The 21,746-nt window shown below is 38.3% G+C and overlaps 1 protein-coding gene across 6 annotated transcripts in view; it reads left to right on the top strand.

Moving 5' to 3' along the window:
• The first annotated feature begins 1,067 nt into the window (after positions 1–1,067).
• The window catches only part of LOC104000079 (uncharacterized), a 42,397-nt gene continuing 21,718 nt past the window's right edge, over positions 1,068–21,746 (top strand). Inside the window, exons 1-7 of one of the 6 annotated variants that reach the window (XM_018819943.2) lie at positions 1,068–1,622; positions 4,964–5,381; positions 5,578–5,913; positions 8,501–9,146; positions 9,254–9,440; positions 14,885–15,242; positions 15,822–15,959. In XM_018819943.2, the coding sequence (XP_018675488.2) occupies positions 1,105–1,622; positions 4,964–5,381; positions 5,578–5,913; positions 8,501–9,146; positions 9,254–9,440; positions 14,885–15,242; positions 15,822–15,959 (2,601 nt within the window). In that variant the 5' untranslated portion in view covers positions 1,068–1,104. The remainder of the gene's footprint in view (positions 1,623–4,963; positions 5,382–5,577; positions 5,914–8,500; positions 9,147–9,253; positions 9,441–14,884; positions 15,243–15,821; positions 15,960–21,746) is intronic. The other 5 variants (XM_018819947.2, XM_018819945.2, XM_018819944.2 and 2 more) reach the window with 5 other exon arrangements.

The raw sequence follows: 21,746 nt of genomic DNA on the forward strand, positions 1-21,746 counted from the left end.
ATGACATAGGAAATATTTATAAAGAGTTTATAAAATTATTTATGAAAAATAAAATATAAATAATTATTTTTCTATATAATTATAAAAACCTTAGAATTACCAAAATAAATAATTGTCTACACTCATTTCAAACCTATGGGAAAACTATCACTTACAAAAAAATTCAATGAAATATGATCTCACTCGACTTAGTTATATTTTTTAATTAGTGTCAAATAATAGTGTGATTCTATTCAGAATTAGGATAACTAGTGTAATGCATATTTTTGCAAAATATAATGCAATGAAAAAGTTTGTAATGGAATAAAAAAACATAATATGAAGCTTTCTGATTAAAAACTTAAAATTAGCACACTTTCAACTTAAAATAATTTAAGAATGGTGTAACTTACCAATTTGAGATATGAAAAATTATATAAAATTATAACAAAAAAAGAATTCGGTGGAATATGACTTTATTTGACATAATTATGCTACTATTTGAATAGAGTTACAATATTTTTAGCATTGTTTAGAAACAATATAACCAAATTCAATATTAGGGTAAGATGGAATTAATAGATATTATTACTAATTATAAGTAATACATTGTTTATAATTATTTCTTATATTTTTATTATATCATTTTTATAATATTAGTTGAATATTTTAATATTTTATTACTTGATGTGTTAAATATAATGACACTACATTTAATTGTTATTTTTATTTTAAAAAAATATAAATATATAATTATATTTTATTATTCAAATAAGACAGAAATAGAGCATTAGGCTGAACTTTTCTTTATTATCTACTTTCAATGATCCTCTCAAACATACTGAGAATGCCAACAATCCAACAAAGAAAATGATATGATCATATTATTATTATTATTAATTTGTAAGTTAATTTTTTTAATATAATTGATAATATATCAATATTTTTAATTATTACATAAATTGCCCTACATAAATATATTGGTTCACTTGGACGGTCGACGATGAGGGATCAAAACCATGTTCAACGGTGGAGAGCCAAGGCGTGACCGGCTTAAGCGGTGCCCGTGGGTTGGTCGGGGTCTTACCTATAAGTGGCTCGTCTTCGCGTTCCCTCTCAAACGCGATGGAGGCGGAGAGATCAGGCGGTGAAGAAGAAAGGCCGGAATCAAACGCCCTAAAACCCTCCCTCTTCCCCCTCTCATCAAACATTTCTCTTCCCGATTCGTTCCCCTCCAGTGCTCCCCAGTGGCTTTCCAACGCCAGCTTTAGCTTCGACGTCTCCTCCCTTCCGGGAAGGGGAAGCGACCGGCCTCGCTGGGAGGAGCCGGCGAGCCCCGACTCGGACGTTGAGGCCTCTGGCGCTGCCGCGGCTGGAGATCCCACGCCAGCATGGCGTCCTCAACGGTCCTATGATCTCGTGCCGTCGTCGCCCTCGGAATCTTCATCTAAGGACGAGCGTCGCTCGAAGGGCAAGGAAAGGAGGAGGAGAAAGAGGAAGAGGGAGAAGGAGAGATTGGATGATGGCGCTTCGAGGAAGTCGGAGGTTCGAGCTTGGGCGGGGTCCGATACCCAGCCGGCAAAGGAATACTATTTCGACGCTCATGGGGATAGGGACAATTTGGCGTTTGGATGCCTTTACAGGTTCGTGTACTCTCCATAAAGCTTCGCGTTTTTCTTGTGAATGTTGCTGAAATTTTTCCTCGTTTGGCTAATATTATTTAGTGGTTGCTGTTCTGAGGCAATTCTTTTTCCGCAACATACGCTGGTCACCGTTAAGCCTAATTGTCGTGTATCAGTAAACTTGAAATTTAGTGGAGATGATTGGGGCTTTCATTTTATAGTGATATTGTGTAATGTTTTTAGAATCTCTCACGTGGTTCTTGGTATGCTGAAGACTTCTGTAGCTCTAACTTTCGTCATGTATATTTTGGGTTCTCATGTTCCCTGTGAAAGACCAATGGTGGAACCATTATTTTAGTTCGATGAAGTCATTATTAAAAGTGTACCTAATTGTTCTTATCCATGCTTATTTGGAGGTCATACTAGGTTTCTATTTTGTGCTGTGATCTTCGTTGTTACTCTGGTCTGTCGTTGTGTGTTATAATTTTATACTATTGTAAGTTAGACAATGTATGTAAAGTACAATGGTGAAGGATTAGTTACGTTTGTGATGATGGAGCAATTCAGTTTATATGTTATTTGAATAAATCTTATTTTGTTTAGAGATATTTTCCGTAAGTTGTCACATGACAACATCTATTCAAGACAAAGAAAAAGAAAACAAATGCAGAAAAAAGTGGAAGAAATAAAGTTCGTTATTGATTGAAGATATTAAAGATTCATCTCTATAAAGATGAAAGTCTATCAATCAATAATGTCATAAAAAAAAGATTATCCTTCAAATCAAGTCAAGAATATTATCTTTTTTTGTAGGAAACAATAGATCGTATATTTTATTTGATGCGATTATAATTTTTTATTTCTCTAATTTCCTTTTTATTCTTGTACTTGAACCTATAAAAAGGGGCTACGATATTATAATGCATCAATCAGAAGTTGGTCAGTAAATTGAGTTCTTCCTATCTAGTGTGCGAGTGGTGTGAGGCCACATTTGTTTTTTCGATAGAATTATTCCATTGTCCACATGCGAGATGTGTGGAGGTATGATACCTTCATTCTAGGAATTCGCTCCTTGAGCCAAAGCGAGTCTAATAGTCATCTAAGTTTTTTTCTATTATGTTTCAGTTATTATCTCTTTTTTTCTCTCTATCATCAGAAGAAATCCTTTGCTACTCGTCCTACATTAACTAGAAATAGTTACATAGGCTTAATTAATATTACTAGCAGGAATATTTGCTCTTATAGGAGGAGATCCTTTGTAAAATATGTGATACAGAAATCTTCTTTCAGGTCCTTATACTAGGCACTGTTGCATACTGATTAAATTCAAGTTTTGGTCCTTATACCTTAATAATTTTGAAGCAAATGACCATAATTGTGCAATTTTAACTGCTAATGTCCTCCTCAGGACATCTGTCACTAGCTTGCTTTGCGTTTTCCCTTCATCGCTACTTATTTGTCATGAAGTTTCACTGCATTATAATTTTAATTTTTTTTTGTGCCAGAAGAGCTACTGGTGCAAGTTTTGTGATAGGTCATCTCTTTAGAAACTCTGCTCTTTATCATTGTGATGGGGTGATGGGACAAGTGATTGTCGGAGAAAAGGAAACAAGCATAATAGCTAACATATAAGACCATCTGTTCTAGTGTTGCATTATAAGCCCATCTGGTTTATAACATGTCAAGCTAAGAAGTGGTCAAACATCAGTCAATATGTCATTAAGATCCAGCAAACAAATATCTGACAATATATTTGTACTAATTAGTATTTACTGGTCTAACCAAGAGTTAGTACTAGACCATATAGATCATTTTTCAGTTTTGAATTTTTTATTATTTTTCTGGTGATATTAGGAAATATGGGTTGATATTCTGGTCCAAAATAAAGGTCCAACCAACTTAAAATCCTTGAGTAAGATTTTCAACAAATTTGTGGATCTAGATAAATTCATATTTAATATGCAACAACAACAAAACCGTAAATCTCAATTATTTGAGATTGGTTACATGAATCTTTTACCATCATTGAGATCTGTAAAATGCCATATATTTAGTTAAGTTTAGAATATCTGAATTTTTATTTATAGTTTCTATTAGAGTCTTTTTAGGTCTCACTATCATTTTTAGAATAGTAGTTTAGAGTACTTAAATTCATATTTAGGATGACTCCATGAAATTCCTAAAGCCTTTATCGCATTCTTTGCCACTTATCTCACTACCATTTTGGAAAACAAATTACAGTTAGTTTTCCAGTTCCAATCTGATTTGGTCCAATAATTTTGGGATCTGTCCACACTTATGGTGTTTCCCCTTGATGTCAAGGTCCCTTGATGCCATGGTTTGTTTCAAACCAGCCTTTTTCAGTTTTCAGTACCAAGCCCATTCTAGATCAATGGCCATATCATTAGAGGTCTGGTCCATTTCAATGTACCAACACATGCTACATCGGGGTGCACCATGGTTCAAGGAGAAGGGAGGGGGGTGGGAAGACAGGCTGGAAGGAAGTGGTGGAGAAAAAGAGACACGGAGGAGGCAAAGGAGTTGGAGGAGGAGGATGAATATTAGATGGGGGCAGGGGTGGTTGGCAGGGCCCTGAGGCAGCGAATGTGGGCCAGGGATGATGGGCAATACCACAAGCGACGAATGCTGCGGCCTGTGCAAGGAGGGTGGGGGGTTGTGGATGGATGGTTATGGGGTTTAAAAAATAAATAAAGCTGTTAAATTTAAAAAAAAAAGAACCATGTGACTAGCCCTGTTTCAGAAGTGGACCACTCGGTTAGAGCAGTCTGCGTGTCAGTAACCTAATGGATTGATATATATTGGGTGCTACATTTTAGATATGGAGAACCATGATTTCAAAGAAAACTTCAATCTGTGTTCAAATGTTATTCTGGATCAGTGGTTCAATGATTCATTTGGTCTGAACTGGTCTAATAATTTATTGCAGAAAATGTTTCTTTTCCTAATGTTCTTCTTCTTTTTGTTACTTCTTTTTCCCTTCCCCTTTTTCTCATGCTCTTTTTTGTACATCTTGTTCAAACTCACATTGACTGTGGTTGCATTCTCATTAGTGCGAATTGATGCATGTCTCTGTGGTCTATGGCTAAATATGTTCCTTTTAGAAAGAAGTTGGTTGGTTCTTGGATTAGTATGAATATTATTCCATTATGAGATAATATGACAAGTTACATAAATTTTTTATCTGAATACTGCATCAATGCTTTATCTGTAGCCATTTTGTTGGTTTTGAGAAACATTCTTTGTTTCATATTTGGAATTTAATAATTGTTTTAATTCATGTTGTGTGGGTTGTAGAGCTCCTGAAGGGAACACTTGAGATATATTGGCCTTTTGGTTTGCAGGATGGACATTGCTCGTTACAAGATTCAGGATTATGGTGATTCATCTCAGACCAATTTTTGGTCATTATATCGCTGGAGAACTTCAGCTTTAAACATGGATACAGAGGGAGATCATGATGTACTAGACCACAAGCTGAAATCAGGAGGCCGTTATTATTCTGCAAAATTTACTATGTTGGAACGTAATAGGGCTTTTAAGAATACTAAATTTGTTAATAGAGCAATGTCTTCAGTGATTCCTGGGGATTTCGTGCCGCTGTTAGATTCACATTCTTCCTCTGAAAATGTTCCATCAAAAAATGAAGAGCTTGAGGAGTCTTGGGAAGATGAAGTGATTCAAAGAACAAGAGACTTCAACAAAATGTCCAGGGATTGTCCTCATGATGAGAAAGTTTGGCTAGACTTCGCTGAGTTTCAGGTATTCACCTACCTTTTTGTTTCAGATTAAAGTTGGTGTTGAGATTCTATCTTATGATTTTGAACAGTTAATCCTTACAGCATGAACTAAATTAAACATCCTATCATTTAACATTTACAGTTTTTCTGCTCTTAATATCAATCTTGAGTTCACAAAGTACTTGGTTGAAAAAAATCTATTTTATGTCAATGATCAGGATAAGATTGCAAGCACACAACCACAAAAAGCAGCACGAATGCAGATGCTTGAAAAGAAAATTAGTATTTTGGAGAAGGCAGTGGAGCTCAATCCAAATAGTGAGGAGCTCTTACTCTGTCTCTTGAAGTCTTATCAAGGTAGGGATAGCATTGATACTTCCATTGAAAAATGGGAGAGAATACTCATCCAGCATTCTGAGAGTTGCAAGTTGTGGAAAGAGTTTCTACTAGTCTGCCAAGGAGACTTTTCTAGGTTCAAGGTTTCTAAAATAAGAAGAACCTATGCTCATGCAATCCAAGCATTATCCTCAGCTTGCGACAAGCACCGTAGGCAGGTTCTATGTTTTCTTTTTTTATAACACTGCCTATATACTTTTACATATATCATTGCTTCTATCATAATGCTTGGATTATAGATTGATTAAATATAATTATTATTCTCCTTCATCTTTATGTTGGGGAGAACTTACAGCATTCCTTCCTTTTTGTATATCCTTGTTGTTTATGGCTTTGGTGTTGTGACCTATAAGGCCTGATAGATCTCTTAACTACATTAAATTTATACCTAACCTTATCTAAACTTCAAATCTACATTGTTTAGCCTCTCTATCAATCTTAGTGACACTTAATTTTACTTAAATGTCAATTTCATAATGTTTAACCCTGGTTTCATTCTTAGTGCCATATCCATAACATGTTCAGGGCCTATCAAGAACATGTATGTTGCACCATGAATGGAACCTTGAAAATTTTTGAAGGCCACCAGGGTCTTTGCATTTGTTTCTTCCTTTGTGGACAGTCCTGTAATGAGGATAAAGTATTTGTGTAGCCACCTACATGTGTAACTATTCTTGGACCTATAAGTTTAGTGTTTGCATTAATATATGGGAACAACAATATTGTATAGTAATTTGTCTTGATTATAATACTATGTTTTCCTAGAGCTTTCTGTGAAAATAAGGCCAGGAACACATGCAGAACTGCAAAAAGCCTTAATTGTCCTAGTCATATGTGGTTGGCATGGGTTGGTATGGATGGGTATTCAGTGATTTCAATAGGCGTTCGGGCGCTTGCTTAGGTGCTCGGGCGAGGTGAGGCGAGGCCCAAGCGCGTCGCTTCACTTCCAGGCGGCGCCTCGCCTCGCCTGAGCGCCTCGCTTCACTTCCAGGCGACGCGCTTCAAAGAGGCGCTGCCTAGGTGCTCGCTCGAGCCCAGGCGCTGGGCGCTTCGGGCGAGCGCCTGGGTTAAACCAGGCGACCGAACTACCGATATCAGCTGTCGCTGCCCAACCCTAACCTTGTTCGTTGCCATTGCCTCTCCTGCTGCTCGCCGCTGTCGCTGCTCGCTACCGCTACTGCTGTCGTCGCTCGCCGCTCCCGCTGCCGCTGCTCGCCGCTACCTCTGTCGTCGCTCGCCGTTGCCGCTACCGCTGTCGCTTCCTCTTTTCTCAGTCAGAACCCCCTTACACTCCTCTACCTTCTTCTCCTTCTGTATACTGTTAACAGTATACTAATAATAGTATTTGTATTTATTAGATTAATAATATATTATTTTGATTTGAATACTGTTAATTTTTATTTATTTGAAATTATTGATTTTAATACTGTTAATACTGTTAATTTTGAAATTTTTTGTTAATGTGACATTATGATTTTGTATCTTAGATTTTCTTAATTTAATAACATATTTTTATTTAAAATTTTAAATAGTTATATTTATTAATTATATTATATATTTTTATATTTTAGTGTCTCGTTTCGCTTGGGCGAGCGCCTAGCGCCTCGGACGTTTTTGGACCTTAGCGCATTTTGACGCCTAGCGCTTTTTAAATCACCGTTGGTATTTTACTGTTTCAACCATGTATCGGTATACATACCATTGGTTTTTGCTCAGTTTTGGTACATACTGGGTGATGGGTGTACTGTCCAGTTTTAACCAGGCCTACCTAGATGTAGACAGTACTAATAAACTTTTTTTAATCTTTCAGCAGTTGTGATAGCGGTCATCTTTTTTTCTTTTTTTTTTCTCTCTCATGTGGTCACACTATCTCACACCTCTTCGCTGCCACCCTACCACCTCTTCCTCCACTTAGCCTTGTAGTTCTCTCCTTTGCTCATCGTGGTCACCTCTCACCTCTTCGCTGCCACCCTATCACCTCTCACCTCTCCTTCTGCCGTTAGATCTCTTCTATCTCTGCCTTCTCCTCGTGCAGTCCTCCTCCATGGCCAGTCCTCTTTCTCTGCATCCTTCTCCAATTCCACACATCTTTCTCTCTGTGGTTCATAGTTCATACAACACCAACCCATATCGAGTGTCAGTACGTTAATCCGTACTAGTACCATGCTAGTACTAGTCAGTACTAGTACCATGCTAGTTTGTACAGATCGGTGTTAGCACCAGAGTGTCTGTACAGTAATCTGTACTGGTACCATGTGTTAGCACTGGACTGAATTTTAAACCTTGGTTGGTACATGCAGAATTTGTAGAGTGCACATTAGAGGTGGTGTGTGGTGGATAAGGCAAGTGGTGCTTTTGGAATGGAGATGACTTGATGGCTTAAAAAGCAAAAGAAACTTTGACAATTTTCTATCGGCCAATCCAAGCAAGATAACTGTAGTATAAAAGAAATTGTTGAGATGTGTGGTTCTAGAACCTCAAAATGATACAATGGACTCGAAGGAGTACTTGCTGTGCTTTGGTGTTGAAAAAGTGTACCTTTGGGGTTCACAAAGTAACTTCCCCCCTGTAATGCCCTCTTCTTTTTCTTCTACAAATTCATGATTGAAGCAGATAATGAGTTGGGAAAATGATTTTCTTGTTGTTATATTCTTAATTAGAAAGTCAAGGGATCGTTTCTCTTCTCTTCTTAATTTTTATTCAGGTGCTTATTAACCTTGGTCTAGTATGTTCCTTCTGATGCAGGAATTTGCGAGTTTGCAATCAGGTGATTCTTCTCTAGTTCAACTAGAACTTGGCCTGGTTGATATATTTGTCAGCTATTGTAGGTTCGAGTGGCAAGCAGGTTACCAAGAATTAGCAACTGGTTTATTTCAGGCTGAACTTGAGTACAGTTTGTTCTGTCCTTCCTTAACACTCAGCTCACATAGTAAGCAAAGGCTCTTTGATCACTTTTGGAAAAGTGGTGTTGCCAGAGTTGGGGAAGATGGTGCACTTGGTTGGTCATCCTGGCTGGAAAAAGATGAGCAGAATAGGCAAAATACTACATCAGAGGATAGCACTGCTGAGACTGAGGTTGGAGGCTGGAGTGGTTGGTTTGAACTTTCATCAAAAAAGAATGTCCCAAGCAAAGATCCAGAAGTATCAGTGGAGCTTCCCATTGATAATGAAAATACTGAACAGAACCTTGAATCTAAAGAGAACCTTGACACTGAGGAAATTCCTCCAGGAGATGACATTGAAGCTTTGCTGAAAAAGCTTGGGATTGACATAGATTCTGAGCCAAACAGTGAGGTTAAAGACACAGAAACTTGGAATAAATGGTCAAAGGAGGAGTTATTAAGGGATAGCGAACAATGGATGCCTATTCACGAGGACTCTGGTTTGTATGGTCAACCTTTTTCTCCTTTTGTCATGGATGGTTTTACCTGCTAAATAGTTCTATTAGTCTGTCTTTTATGTACTTCCATAACTAATGATCCTTATTTGTATGAATAGGTGAAATTGGAAAGTCTGTATCCCTTCATTCTGATGATAATTTAGATGATGATCACAATGAACAGCTTTCAAGAGTTATCTTGTTTGAAGATCTCAGTGACTATCTATTCTCATTGTCCTCAAAAGAGGCACATCTATCGTTGGTGTTTCAATTTATTGATTTCTTTGGAGGCAAGGTTTCTCAATGGTTAGTTGCACACGTGATAATGCCTTTTGTTATTATCAATTAGACCATGATCAAGAATTATGTTATTCTTTGACATCAAGCATTTACTTAAAGTTTAAAATATTGATTTTACACAAAGAATCATTTTCTTTCTAGTTTCTTGTTACTAAATGACATTGTTCTTAGTTCTTGGATACTAAAGTTTTTAAATTCTTCTCTTTTTGATCTTGACCATTATTTTGCATTTCGTGGTAGATGGTTGTCAACATAGATAACAGATAGCATATGAGCCATAAGCAGACTTTGATATATATATATATATATATATATATATATACCAGAAGATGTTATGTAAATGGGAGTTGGCCAAATGTTGTTCTTCATTTAGAGTTTACCGTATATTAGTGATTTAAAAAGGCGCTCGCCTAGGTGCTCGGGCGAGGCGAGGCGAGGCTTGAGCGCCTCGCTTCACTTCCAAGCGGTGCGCTTCAAAGAGGCACCACCTGGGCGCTTGCCCGAGCCCAGGCGCTGGGTGCTTCGGGCGAGCGCCTGGGTTAAACTAGGCGACCGAACCAGGATTTTAGGTCTGGTTCGATCTCCGGTGTTTTAGTTGGTTCAATTGAACCAACTAAAATCGATATCAACTGTCGTTGCCCAACCCTAACCCTGCTCGTTGCCGCTCCCGCTCCCACTCCCGTCGCTCGCCGCTGTCGCTGCTTGCTACCGCTACCGCTGTCGTCGCTCGCCGCTCCCGCTGCTCGCCACTGCCGTTGCCGCTGCTCCCGCTCCTGCTCCCGTTGCTCGCCGTTGCTGCTGTCGCCGCTCCCGCTGCCCCTGCCGCTTCCTCTTTTCTCAGTCAGCACCCCCTTATACTCCTCTTCCTTCTCCTTCTGTATACTGTTAACAGTATACTAATAATAGTATTTGAATTTTGAAACTTTTTTGTTAATGTGACATTATGATTTTGTATCTTAGATTTTTTTAATTTAATAGCATATTTTTATTTAAAATTTTAAATAATTATATTTATTAATTATATTATATATTTTTATATTTTAACGCCTCGTTTAGCTCGGGCGAGCGCCTAGGCGAGTGCCTAGCGCCTCGGGCGTTTTTGGACCTTAGCGCCTTTTGGCGCCAAGCGCTTTTTAAATCACTGCCATACATATCTTTTATGTATATTGAATACCTTAGATGATATTAGAGTGTCAAAATGAAACACGATCATCCACAGTTCACATGTTTTGTGAATCATGAAAATGTGAGGTCAGCATGGGTGAGATAGAAAAGGGAAAGAGTGAGCATGAGAAATAGGGAGAAAAAAGGAAAATTAAGAGGAAAACCTGGTTACAGTATGTGCAGTGGGGTAAGAGAATAATTGCCATATGCCATGTAAAACAAGGGGGATTCTGTAATCAGAGTTCAAGAGTACTTTTTTATTTGGACCTCTGTCATTAATTAATTTAAAATTGGATCAACCATAGTTTCCTTGAGCATGTTTTTATCAATTTATGTTGGTTTATAAGTCCAAAAATAAATCACCAAGTATAACCAATCTGGCCATGTAAGCTACACATGTAATTGATATTGCTACACAAGGTAAGTAACATGTCAACTAATATAACTAATGATTCCATATAGTAAAGTTTTGTCAATTCAGAGAATTAGAAACAAATTCAGGAATTAGGCTTGAATTTCAATAGAAATTGATACTTAAATTATAGATAGATATGAATTTGAATAGACCATGTGATGGAATCATTGTTAGGCCTGAATTTGTTTGTAAAACCCCAGTTTAGGTAAGTTAGATTGTGCGTCCATGAAATTGTTCACAATTAAGATTGTTAAAGAACAATTGAACAGGAGTTAATTTAAAATGCACAGTCTCAACATGAAATTTAAATTTGTACCACAATGAATGTAAATAAATTAAATTAAATTAAATTGTCCATTCCAAAGGTGCTTATGTAATTCAATAAAAAATTGGAAAAATTAAAAATTAGTGTACCAGAATTGTACCCAATTGGATTATATTATTATTGATTCAAATCACAATTAGCTTAGGTATCACATGGAGGTTGTTGGATCTTCCTCTGGTTGCAGCCCATTGGTTTTCTTAGTTAGACTAGGAGTGCATGGAATTTGGAACGGAATCACTGTCCTGTATGTCTGGTTTCTAGTTGTATACTTGCTGGTTTTTATTGAGTTTAGATGCACATATAATATGAAGATTTTATACATCTCTAGCCAATTAGGTTCTTGGTGACTTATCCCATGTGACTGAAGTTATTTACCAAATCAGCAAATTAAAAGATGTGATGAACTAAGAATAAAGACGATAGATGCCTTACATTGCTTTGTGGGCCCCGCAGATAAGTTCTTTATAAATGTGAGAAATAGATCCTTTAGAAGGAAAACTATCTAAAGTTCAATATGAAAGGAGTGCCTTGAATACCATATGATATTTAATTGGCTCTCTCTCTCTCTGCTCTTTTGTATCCATTTGAGCCAATCTCTCGTTCGCTCTCTCACTCTCTCTCTCTCTCTCTCTCTATATATATATATATATATATATGCGCGCACACACACACACACACACACAAGGATTGAAATTTCGTGCTGTATCGGAATTTTGAGATTCGCTCGGTATGGTACTGTGTACTGAGCGGTATATTTCGATATACCGCTTAATCTATATATATGTATATATACATATATATATATATACATATATATACATATATATACATATATATACATATATATACATATATATACATATATATACATATATATACATATATATATATATATATATAAGGTTTTTGTCGAGGCATCGCCTCTCTTCTCCCTGCGGTGCCGATGATTCTTCTTCCCGCATGCGGATGAGAAGTCGTCGATTAGTAGGAGAGCAGCGTCGATCTCCAGGTACTCTTCTTCTCCCTTATCTTTTTTCCCCTTCTTCCTCTTCTTTCCCCTTCTCCCTCGGTCACCGTCCGATTTAGGATGATAACGAAGCAAAAACAACGTCGATAAGCCCCAATTGACGGTACCGCTTGGTAGTAAGCGGTCCGTGTAGTGGACCGGTATGTACCGCCCGATACGGGTGATATCATTCATTATTGCAAACCTTTTCAGGTAATAGGATTTGCCTTTCGGGTATCGGACTCATTTCAGCAAATAGCTGGAATAGTATGTATTGATTTGTACCAGTGTATTGGCACATGGTACATTGGTGCGTGTTGGTGGCTCGGTGACGAAGAAAAATAAAGAGAAGTGGAAGGAGCAGTAGAGGAACATAGGAGGAAGGAGGAAGGAAGAGGGAAGAAGAAAGAAGAGGAGGAAAAGAGCAACGATAGCGAGGCGACGCCATCATATACGATGGCGAAGCAATAGCGATAGTAGTGGGGAAGTGGTGACCAAGGTTCGCAATATCGTACCGTACCGGTATTTCGACCTGGGTTCGATACCGGTACGGTACGGTATACCGAGCGGTACACCCAGGTGTGCCGAGTACTACAGTGCACTCGGACCGGTAAGAGACGGTCCGCGTACCGACAACCTGTCGGACCGGTACGTACCGCCCGTACCTGGCTGTACGGTTCGGTACGGTAGACCCTGGTGGTGACGATGAGGTGATGGCACCTTATGCAATAGCGAAGCAACGGCGATGGCAGGGGCGAAGTGACGATAGTGAGGCAGTGACACCTTACGTGATGGCAAAGTAGCAGAGGTGAAGCGGTAGCGACGAGGTGGTATCACCTTACGCGAGAAGACGACTCGCATTCGCAAGCCCTAATCTCTTTTTTTTTTCTTTTTTATGTTGATTTGGACACGGGCCCCACCATTTCTTTAATTATTTTATTAATTTAACTGGATTGCTCGATATAGGGTGGTCTACGTACTGGTTCCCTATCAGATTAGTATGTACCACCCGTATTTGGTGGTATACCGTGGCACGACAAACCCTGGTGTGTAATGGCTTACCTATTAGGTTGAGGGTTGTATGAAGTTTATGTTATTAAATAAAGAAAGGGGAAGGGTGATGAGGTCTGCAAAAGATGGCGAAAGATGTTTGAAGCCTTGTAACTTGTGCTATTTTCATTGTTTTATGCATTAGTGTGTCTTAATATAATGCTCTTTTCTTAGTTCTTTTGCCTTCACCAGTATTACTAGTCGAGGCACAGCTTAATACAACATCATTGAGAAAATGGTTCCTTTTTTATTTTCTCCCTTGGTTTTTTACAATGTATACTCTTTGATTGAGGTTATATTGCATGGTATCATATGGAAAATTAAGTTCCTAATGGTATAGTACCATGTATTATTGCACAGTCTTATTTGAGGGCCGCTTTAAATCTACTCTCTCAGTGATTTAAAAAGGCGCTCGCCTAAGCGCTCGGGCGAGGCGAGGCGAGGCCTGAGCGCCTCGCTAAACTTCCAGGCGGCGCGCTTCAAAGAGGCGCCGCCTAGGCGCTCGCCCGAGCCCAGGCGCTGGGTGCTTTAGGCGAGCGCCTGTGTTAAACCAGGCGACCGAACTAGGATTTTAGGTCTGGCTCGGTCTCCGGTAGTTAGTTGGTTCAATCGAACCAACTAAAATCGATATCAGCTATCGCTGCCCAACCCTAACAGGCTAACCCTGCTCGTTGTTACTGTCGCTCCCGCGCTCGCTACTCGCCGCTCCTGCTCCCACTGCCGCTGCTCGCCGCTGTCAGTATTCGCCGCTGCCGCTCGCCGCTCCCGCTCCCGTTGTCGTTGCCTCCTTACACTCCCGCTGTTGTTGACGCTTCCTCTTTTCTCCGTCAGCAGACTCAGCACCCCCTTATACTCTTCCTTCTCCTTCTGTATATTGTTAACAGTATACAGTATACTGTTAACAGTATACTGTATACTATTAACATTGTTAGGTTTATTTAAAATTATTAATTTTTAATACTATTAATAGATTAATATTTATTAATTATATTATATATTTATTAATTATATTATATATTTTTATATTTTAGCGCCTCGCTTCGTTCGGGCAAGCGCTTGGGTGAGTGCCTAACGCCTCGGGCGTTTTTGGACCTTGGCGCCTTTTGGCACTTAGCGCTTTTTAAATCACTGTACTCTCTGAAATGTTCTTTTTTTTTCCATTTTCTCCAGGGTTAGAATAATAAAAGGATATACGATAATGAATTATGTATTCCTTTTGTTTCCTTTTGATTAAGCTACTGCTCATTTGAATGTTGCTATATTGTAATGTTTGTTCTGCGCTCAATACTGTTTCCCATTGCTTTTACATATGGAAAAATTTTCTTGTGCCCTTTTGTGTGTTCTAATCGAAAGCAATTACAAGAATGTATTATCTCTTGCTTTTACAAGTTTTTTTTTCCCCTTTTTTTCTAATTGTTTATTCTCTGTCATAGCATTTGTTTCAACGGACATGTTTTTCTACCTTTTGTTAACTGTCTTTTTTTATTCAGGGTAAGTACAAATAAGTCAAGTTGGATTGAAAAGGTCCTCAGCTTAGAGACAGTGCCAAATATTATTTTAGATGACCTAAGGACTGTTTTCCAACTGGTAAACAAGAGACAAGATCCTCGAAGCCATTTTGTGTTGGAACCTCTTTTGAGCCATGCAAGCATCTCATTGGGAACTAGTACAATGAAGTTCCTTCGAAATGCGATATTACTTTTTCTTGAAATTTTTCCGCGAAATCACATGTTAGAAGAAGCCTTGCTTTTTGCCGAATGTTTGTTTGTATCTGAAATGAAGTCTTCTAGTTGCTCAATTAATCCATCTCGAGTATTGGCCAAAAGCTTGTTAAAGAAAGATCGGCAGGTACTCTTAAATTCTTTACATTTATATATCTTTTCATTTACTAGAGTATATGTTTCTTTGAAGAATGTATGTGTATTTTCAGGCATTTATGATTCTAATTCATTTTATACTGTATTTATTTGAGACAGATATCTGTTTTGTTTGTACATTATCTTTTTTCCTCATTTTTGATGAACCATTCTTGTTCCAGAATATTTTGATTTAAAACCAACTGATTTTATTTATTTATTTTACAAAATTGATTTGCGTATGTAGTAATTGTTACTTCTTCCAGAGCCAACATGTGTCTTAGGTTTACCACTGCTAGCTTTTAAGGTGAGTTCCATGCTACAGTAAAGGTTGTCCATGTCATGATGTCGACCTATTCAACGCCAACCCAAATTGGAACTATTGCAATTATACTTTCTTTTCATAGTCTCAACTCCAAATTCTTCTTGTACTCCATTTTGGGGATATTGTCAATCTCTGAAGTCTGAACAGTTAAATTGATTCTCGGATTCAAGCTTGCTGTTTGATGAATATATAGAGATTTTCTCTGGGTATACTTTTAACTTCAATATTTCATTTCTTGTGAAAAAGGATTTACTACTTTGTGGTGTGTATGCACAAAGTGAAGCCACCTATGGGAACATTGACGTAGCAAGGAAGATATTTGACATGGCATTATTGTCTACTGATGCACTGCCTGTGGTAATTACTCAAATGTTCATTTACTTGGTAAACTAGATTTTTTCTATAGACTTAATTTTTCAGTATATCTGTTATACATCATTTCTGGAATCATGTGTAAATCTTAACTCATGTCATATAATTAGGCATTTTTTTTGTGCCCTATACATGTTGTTGGCCATGATTTTAAGTTGAGTGCCAAGCTTCATGCTTATTTTATTGTTTTATTTATCCATCTTTTAGTGATGTAGGTGTTGATGTTTGACTTTGCTTTTTATGCTTACCTAGTGATGAACACATTAATCCAAGGTGGATTTGCTTGGCACTTACTCTAGATTTAGTCCGATCTTGTTAGTACTCAATAGCCTACATAGACTTATAACCATGGTTATGGAAAATAAGACACCTTTAGGGTCTTCATTAAGAATGGAAAATGAAATGCCACTCGAATCCCCTTGGGTTGGCGATGAACTTATATTCAAGTTTAATTGAACTTTTTTTTAATTTTAGTCTAGTTAGTTTTTCTTTCATTTGGACTAAATTTAGTACTTTAGGGGGGTCTTTTAGAGGGTTTTTTGAAAGAAAATATAAATTGCTGTACGACAACAACTCCTATGTTTCTATTTTTGTTTCTTAGATTGTTTAGAACTTCAAGTCCAGTAAAAAAGGAAGACAATAAAAAAGAATGAAAGAAATCAATATTTAGGTTTCATTGAAGTTTTTAAATCCTATTGAAGATTTACCCCTAAGAGGAAACCCCATAATAATAAAAGAGTCTACAAAGGAAAGGGTTTGTCAATCAAATATCTCACAGCAAGGAAGATTATTTTTCGAAACAAATTTAAAAATGATCTTTTTCAATAAAAAGAAACAATAAATGATTTATTTGCTTTATGTAATTTTGTAATTATATTATTTGTTTGTTTTATTTGTTTTATTTCTTTATTTATGCTTAGGGATATAAAAAGAGGGAGTGAGCGAGTGTAACTAAATCATCAGCAACTCAGTGAATGAGTTATAGAAAGTTTTCCCACAATGTGAGTGGGGTGAAGCCACAACCTTCTCCCAGTACAAGGTTGGAGGATTTGGACCAGTTACAAAAACATTTTCTATTTCATATTTTTCTTTTTCTGTCTCCCACTTATATTACTTAAATTCTACCATTGTATAAGACCTGAAGCCCCAAAATCTCTGCTGTCCTAAATATTTTCCTGTCTCCCACTTATATTACTTAAATTCTACCATTGCATAAGACCTGAAGCCCCAAAATCTCTATTGTCCTAAATATTTTCTTTTGACCATGCTGTTTTATCAAACCCTATTCTGCTTGTTTGGAAGAAGTGGTTCAGCCCCATGATGAATTTACATTACTCGGGAAGGATGACATCAACGTTTATCTATCTCCTCAAAATTAGTATATGTTAACATGTGAAGCCTTTATTTTCATTGTTGAATTGATTTTTTTTATGAAACAAGAATGCTAGGGTTTGAAGCGTGTACCCGCTTATGCTTTATATCAAAGTGTGTACTCGCCCAGTGCCTACCTTTTGCTCATCACCATCGGTTTGTCCAATCTCCTAGTATTTCTCTGCCTCCTCTCCTCTACCTCCCATGCCTCCTCTTCCTTTTTTTCTCTTCTTCCTCCCAGTGATTTCAAAAGGCGCTCGGGCGAGGCGAGGTGAGGCCCGAGCGCCTCGTTTACTATCCAGGCGACACGCTTCAAAGAGGCGTCGCCTAGGGGCTTGCCCGAGCCCAGATGCTGAGCGCTTTGGGCGATAGTCGGGTTAAATCAGGCGACCGAACTAGCATGTTAGGTCTGGTTCGGTCGCATTTGCATTAGTTGGTTCAATCGAACCAACTAAAGTATCGATATCAGCCTCTCTTCGCTGCCCCTCGTGACTTCCCCAACCCTAACCCGACTCCCGTCGTCGACATTTTCTTTCTGATGTCGCTACTGCTGTCGCTACTCTCCATTGTCGTTGCTCTCCACTTTACCTCTCTCTACTGCCGCTGTCGCTGTCGCTACGCTCCGCTGTCGCTGCCATTGTTGTTGCTCACCATTGCCACTATCGTTGCTCGTTGTTGCCACTATTGCTGTTCACCAATGTTGCTGCTCTTAGTCAGCTGCCTCGATTTCTTCTCTTCTCACACTCTTCTCACACTTGACTCAGTATACTGTTAACACTAATAATATACTAATAGTATACTGTTAACAGTATTTTTTATTTATTAGATTAATAATATATTATTTCGATTTTAATACTACTAACTTTATTTATTGTTTTGAATTTTGAGACTTTTGTTAATGTGATATCGTGAGTTTATACTTAAGATTTTCTTAATTTAATATCATATTATATTTAAATAATTATATTTATTAATTATATAATATATTTTTATATTTTAGTGCCTTATTTTGCTCGGGCGAGTGCCTGGGTGAGCGCCTAGTGCCGCGGGTATTTTGGGACCTTGGCACCTTTTAGCGCCTAGCACTTTTTAAATCACTGCTTCCTCCTCTCTCTCTTGTCCTCTTCTCCTGCATCTCTTCTGCTTCTGTCTTCTCCTTAGTCCCCTCTCTCTTCTTGGTAGGATTGTATGCATCAGTGTATTGTTTGTTGGCACATTGGGACAAAGAAAGAGTTATCTCCTTCTCTCTTCTCCTGCAACTCTCTGATTTCTCCTAGGTTTGAATGTGCTCTGAAATTAAAACTGCCTAACTCAACTGATATCGAACTGGATGAACACTTAGACATAACATGGTCTTAGCATTGTGGGAGTTCGATTAAGGCTCCGTATTGATATTGGATAAAGATTTAAAATCTTAGTGCCAATAATGGATCTAGATTAAAATGGAGATTTAAACTAGATTTAAATGGATCTAGAATTTAAGCTAGGTGGTTGATGATCAAGACTAGATTCTGCATAGTTCCAGGCTAGATCCAAATGGTTCAACCCTAAGTTAGGATAGATTTAAGCTAAATCTTCAAGGATCAAGGCTAGATCCATTTAGATTTAGTCCAGATCCATGAGGATAAAGGCTTGATCATCATGAATATAGTTTTAAACCATTAATAATCTGGTGATAAGTTTAGTACAAAAAGACCCAAGATTGAGTCTACATATAAGAGATCTAACCTAATATGGAAGAACGAACATTTGTCCTAAGACTCCTAACCTAATTGCATGCCTTGATTTGAAGAGAAATTGGACCAGATCTTCTTCTTTTTGTGAGAATCAACCTCCCTTAATTGTTTTAGAAGGAAATTAGAGAGATTTAGGTGACTTTTGGGATAGTTTAGGAATAGAATGAGAGTTAGAAAGGAGTGTTTGAGAGGGAGATGGGATGAAAGGGGAGAGGGAGATGGGGTGAAAGGGGGGATGGCTGGTTAAATAAATCCAAAAGTATGCTACTCAATTTATATAAGCCAACCATGGGATGGCTATAGAATCAGTTTGACCCGTGTTCGACTGCAGTTAGAGACACCTCCATCAAAGTAGCTTGAATACAGGGGCTCAAATTGAGTTGAGGCATTTATTGGGAGGATATGGATGCATTTTGAAGGTTGTAGCTTGGACGGGAGACACACTGATATAGTCACGAGGGATGGCTGGGTCCCCCTAGTCCACTTAGGAGGGGTACGAGTCCTTGCTTGTGGTGCTTCATCACAAGTTCCCACCTTTATGATCTGCCTTGTTTCCAGGGTGGATGGCTGGTTCCCTCTAGTCCACGAAGAAGGGGAATGAATTCTTGCTTGTGGTGCTTCATCACAAGTTACCACCTTTCAGATCTACTTTGTCGTGGAGCATTGATATTGCCGAACCAAAGCATAAGATAGTTTGGAAGTCCGACATCTAGAACTTTGTAATAGGGCTGCTTGTTCTTACTTCAACTACTCAACTATCGTGTAAACTTGATTATCATTGTGTCGAAGTGTCAAATCAAGTTAGTGCCACTTTGTTTAACTATTTCATACCAATAGTAGTTTCAGCTTCCTTGAGATCAGTGCAGTAGATTGACTAGGTATTTCTCACCTTGGACACTGATGGGCATATTGATGCATCTAGTTAGTTCATCAGTTATCAGTAACCTGGATTGATCAAAAAATTTTAATGGCTCTTTTCTACAAACCAATTCGTTTCTCAAGATCGGTTTAAATGAAATGTATGTTGGTCTGTTATCTAGTCTCTGTGCACTGATGGGGAAGCTTTTCAAGCAGGCAGTAAATTGCATGGTGGTGAGAGAATGTACTTGTCCGGATAGTACGGAATGAGATTTCTAAATATTGGAGTGGTGGTGGTGGTGCCATTGACTGATGCAATCAGTGGAGTCATGGGTGACCTTTTTTTTTTCGGTTTCAAACAATTTGTGTCCATGCTTGTGGCTGCATTAGGTAAGAAAGTTGATCCTCAGCTAATAGGTTCTCATCGGCTGATGCAAACAATTTACTAGGCTTTGAGTATTTCAGCATGTAATTACTTCCTCAATTGACCTATGAGCATGACATTTAAATTTTGATTAGAGAGTTAGGGAAGTATATTGATTACCTTTTCAGTTCTTGGTGATAATAATCCATTGATCTCTATTGTTGTAGCATGTAATGATTCACCATGTATTTTGTCGTCCTTGAAGGCTTGGTTTCATCACTGCCCTCGAAAATTTTTAGTCAAGTGGGTTTCCAATATGAGATACCACTTCTATTGGTATGCCTGATATTCCAGGGCTAAAACTGCTAGCATCACTTTGCTTTTCTGGTTGTATCAGTGCAATTGAGGAGCTACTTGGCTTAAGGAAACTTGTTGGTTGAAAATCAATTTTCTTTCGTGTAAGGAATGCTGAGATGTTGCTGCAGCATATGTTGTGATGCAGTACCTTGATAATTTGGCCAATTATTCTATTGTCACTATTGGAAATTCTATATCACTTGTTGCTAAGGTGGTTCAAAAGCCTATTGTCTGACATTAAGCACCGTAGGATACTTATAGAACAGCGATTTCAATAGGCGCTTGGGCGCTCGCCTAGGCGCTCGGGAGAGGCGAGGCGAGGCGAGGCTCGAGCACCTCGCTTCATGACCAGGCATCTCGCTTCAAAGAGACGGCCTCGCTTCAAAGAGGCGTCGCCTAGGCGCTCGCCCGAGCCCAGGCGTTGGGTGCTTCGGGCGAGCGCCCGGGTTAAACCAGGCGACCGAACCAGTGTTTTACGTTTGGTTCGGTCTCCGGTGCTTCAGTTGGTTCGACTGAACCAACTAAAGCACCGATATCAGCCTCCCAACATCCCTCTCGCGACTTCCCCAACCCTAACCCTACTCATCGCTCCTGCTGTCGTCGCTCGTTGCTACCGCTGCTACTACTACTGCTGTAGCTACTCGCTGCTACTATCGTTGCTCGCCGCCCCTGCTGTCGCTGCCATTGCTTGCCGCTATCGTTGCCATTGTCACTAATCGTCGCTCTTGCCGCTCGCTGCTACCTCTTCTCCCATTGACTCGATATTATATTGTTAACAGTATATTAACAGCATACTATTAATTGTATACTAGTAACAATATTTTTTTATTTATTAGATTAATAATATATTATTTTGATTTTAATACTACTAATTTTTATTTATTTAAAATTATTGTTATTGTTTTGAATTTTGAGATTTTTTTTATTAATATGATATTGTGATTTTGTAAGATTTTTTAATTTAATATAATATTTTTATTTAAATAATTATATTTATTAATTATATATTTTTATATTTTAATGTCTCGCTTCGCTCGGGCGAGCGCTTGGGCGAGCGCCTAGTGCCTCTGGCGTTTTTGGACCTTGACGCCTTTTGGCACATAACGCTTTTTA

This window comes from Musa acuminata, unplaced genomic scaffold (genome assembly GCF_036884655.1).
Source record: "Musa acuminata AAA Group cultivar baxijiao unplaced genomic scaffold, Cavendish_Baxijiao_AAA HiC_scaffold_1138, whole genome shotgun sequence".
Classification (NCBI taxonomy): Eukaryota; Viridiplantae; Streptophyta; class Magnoliopsida; order Zingiberales; family Musaceae; genus Musa; species Musa acuminata.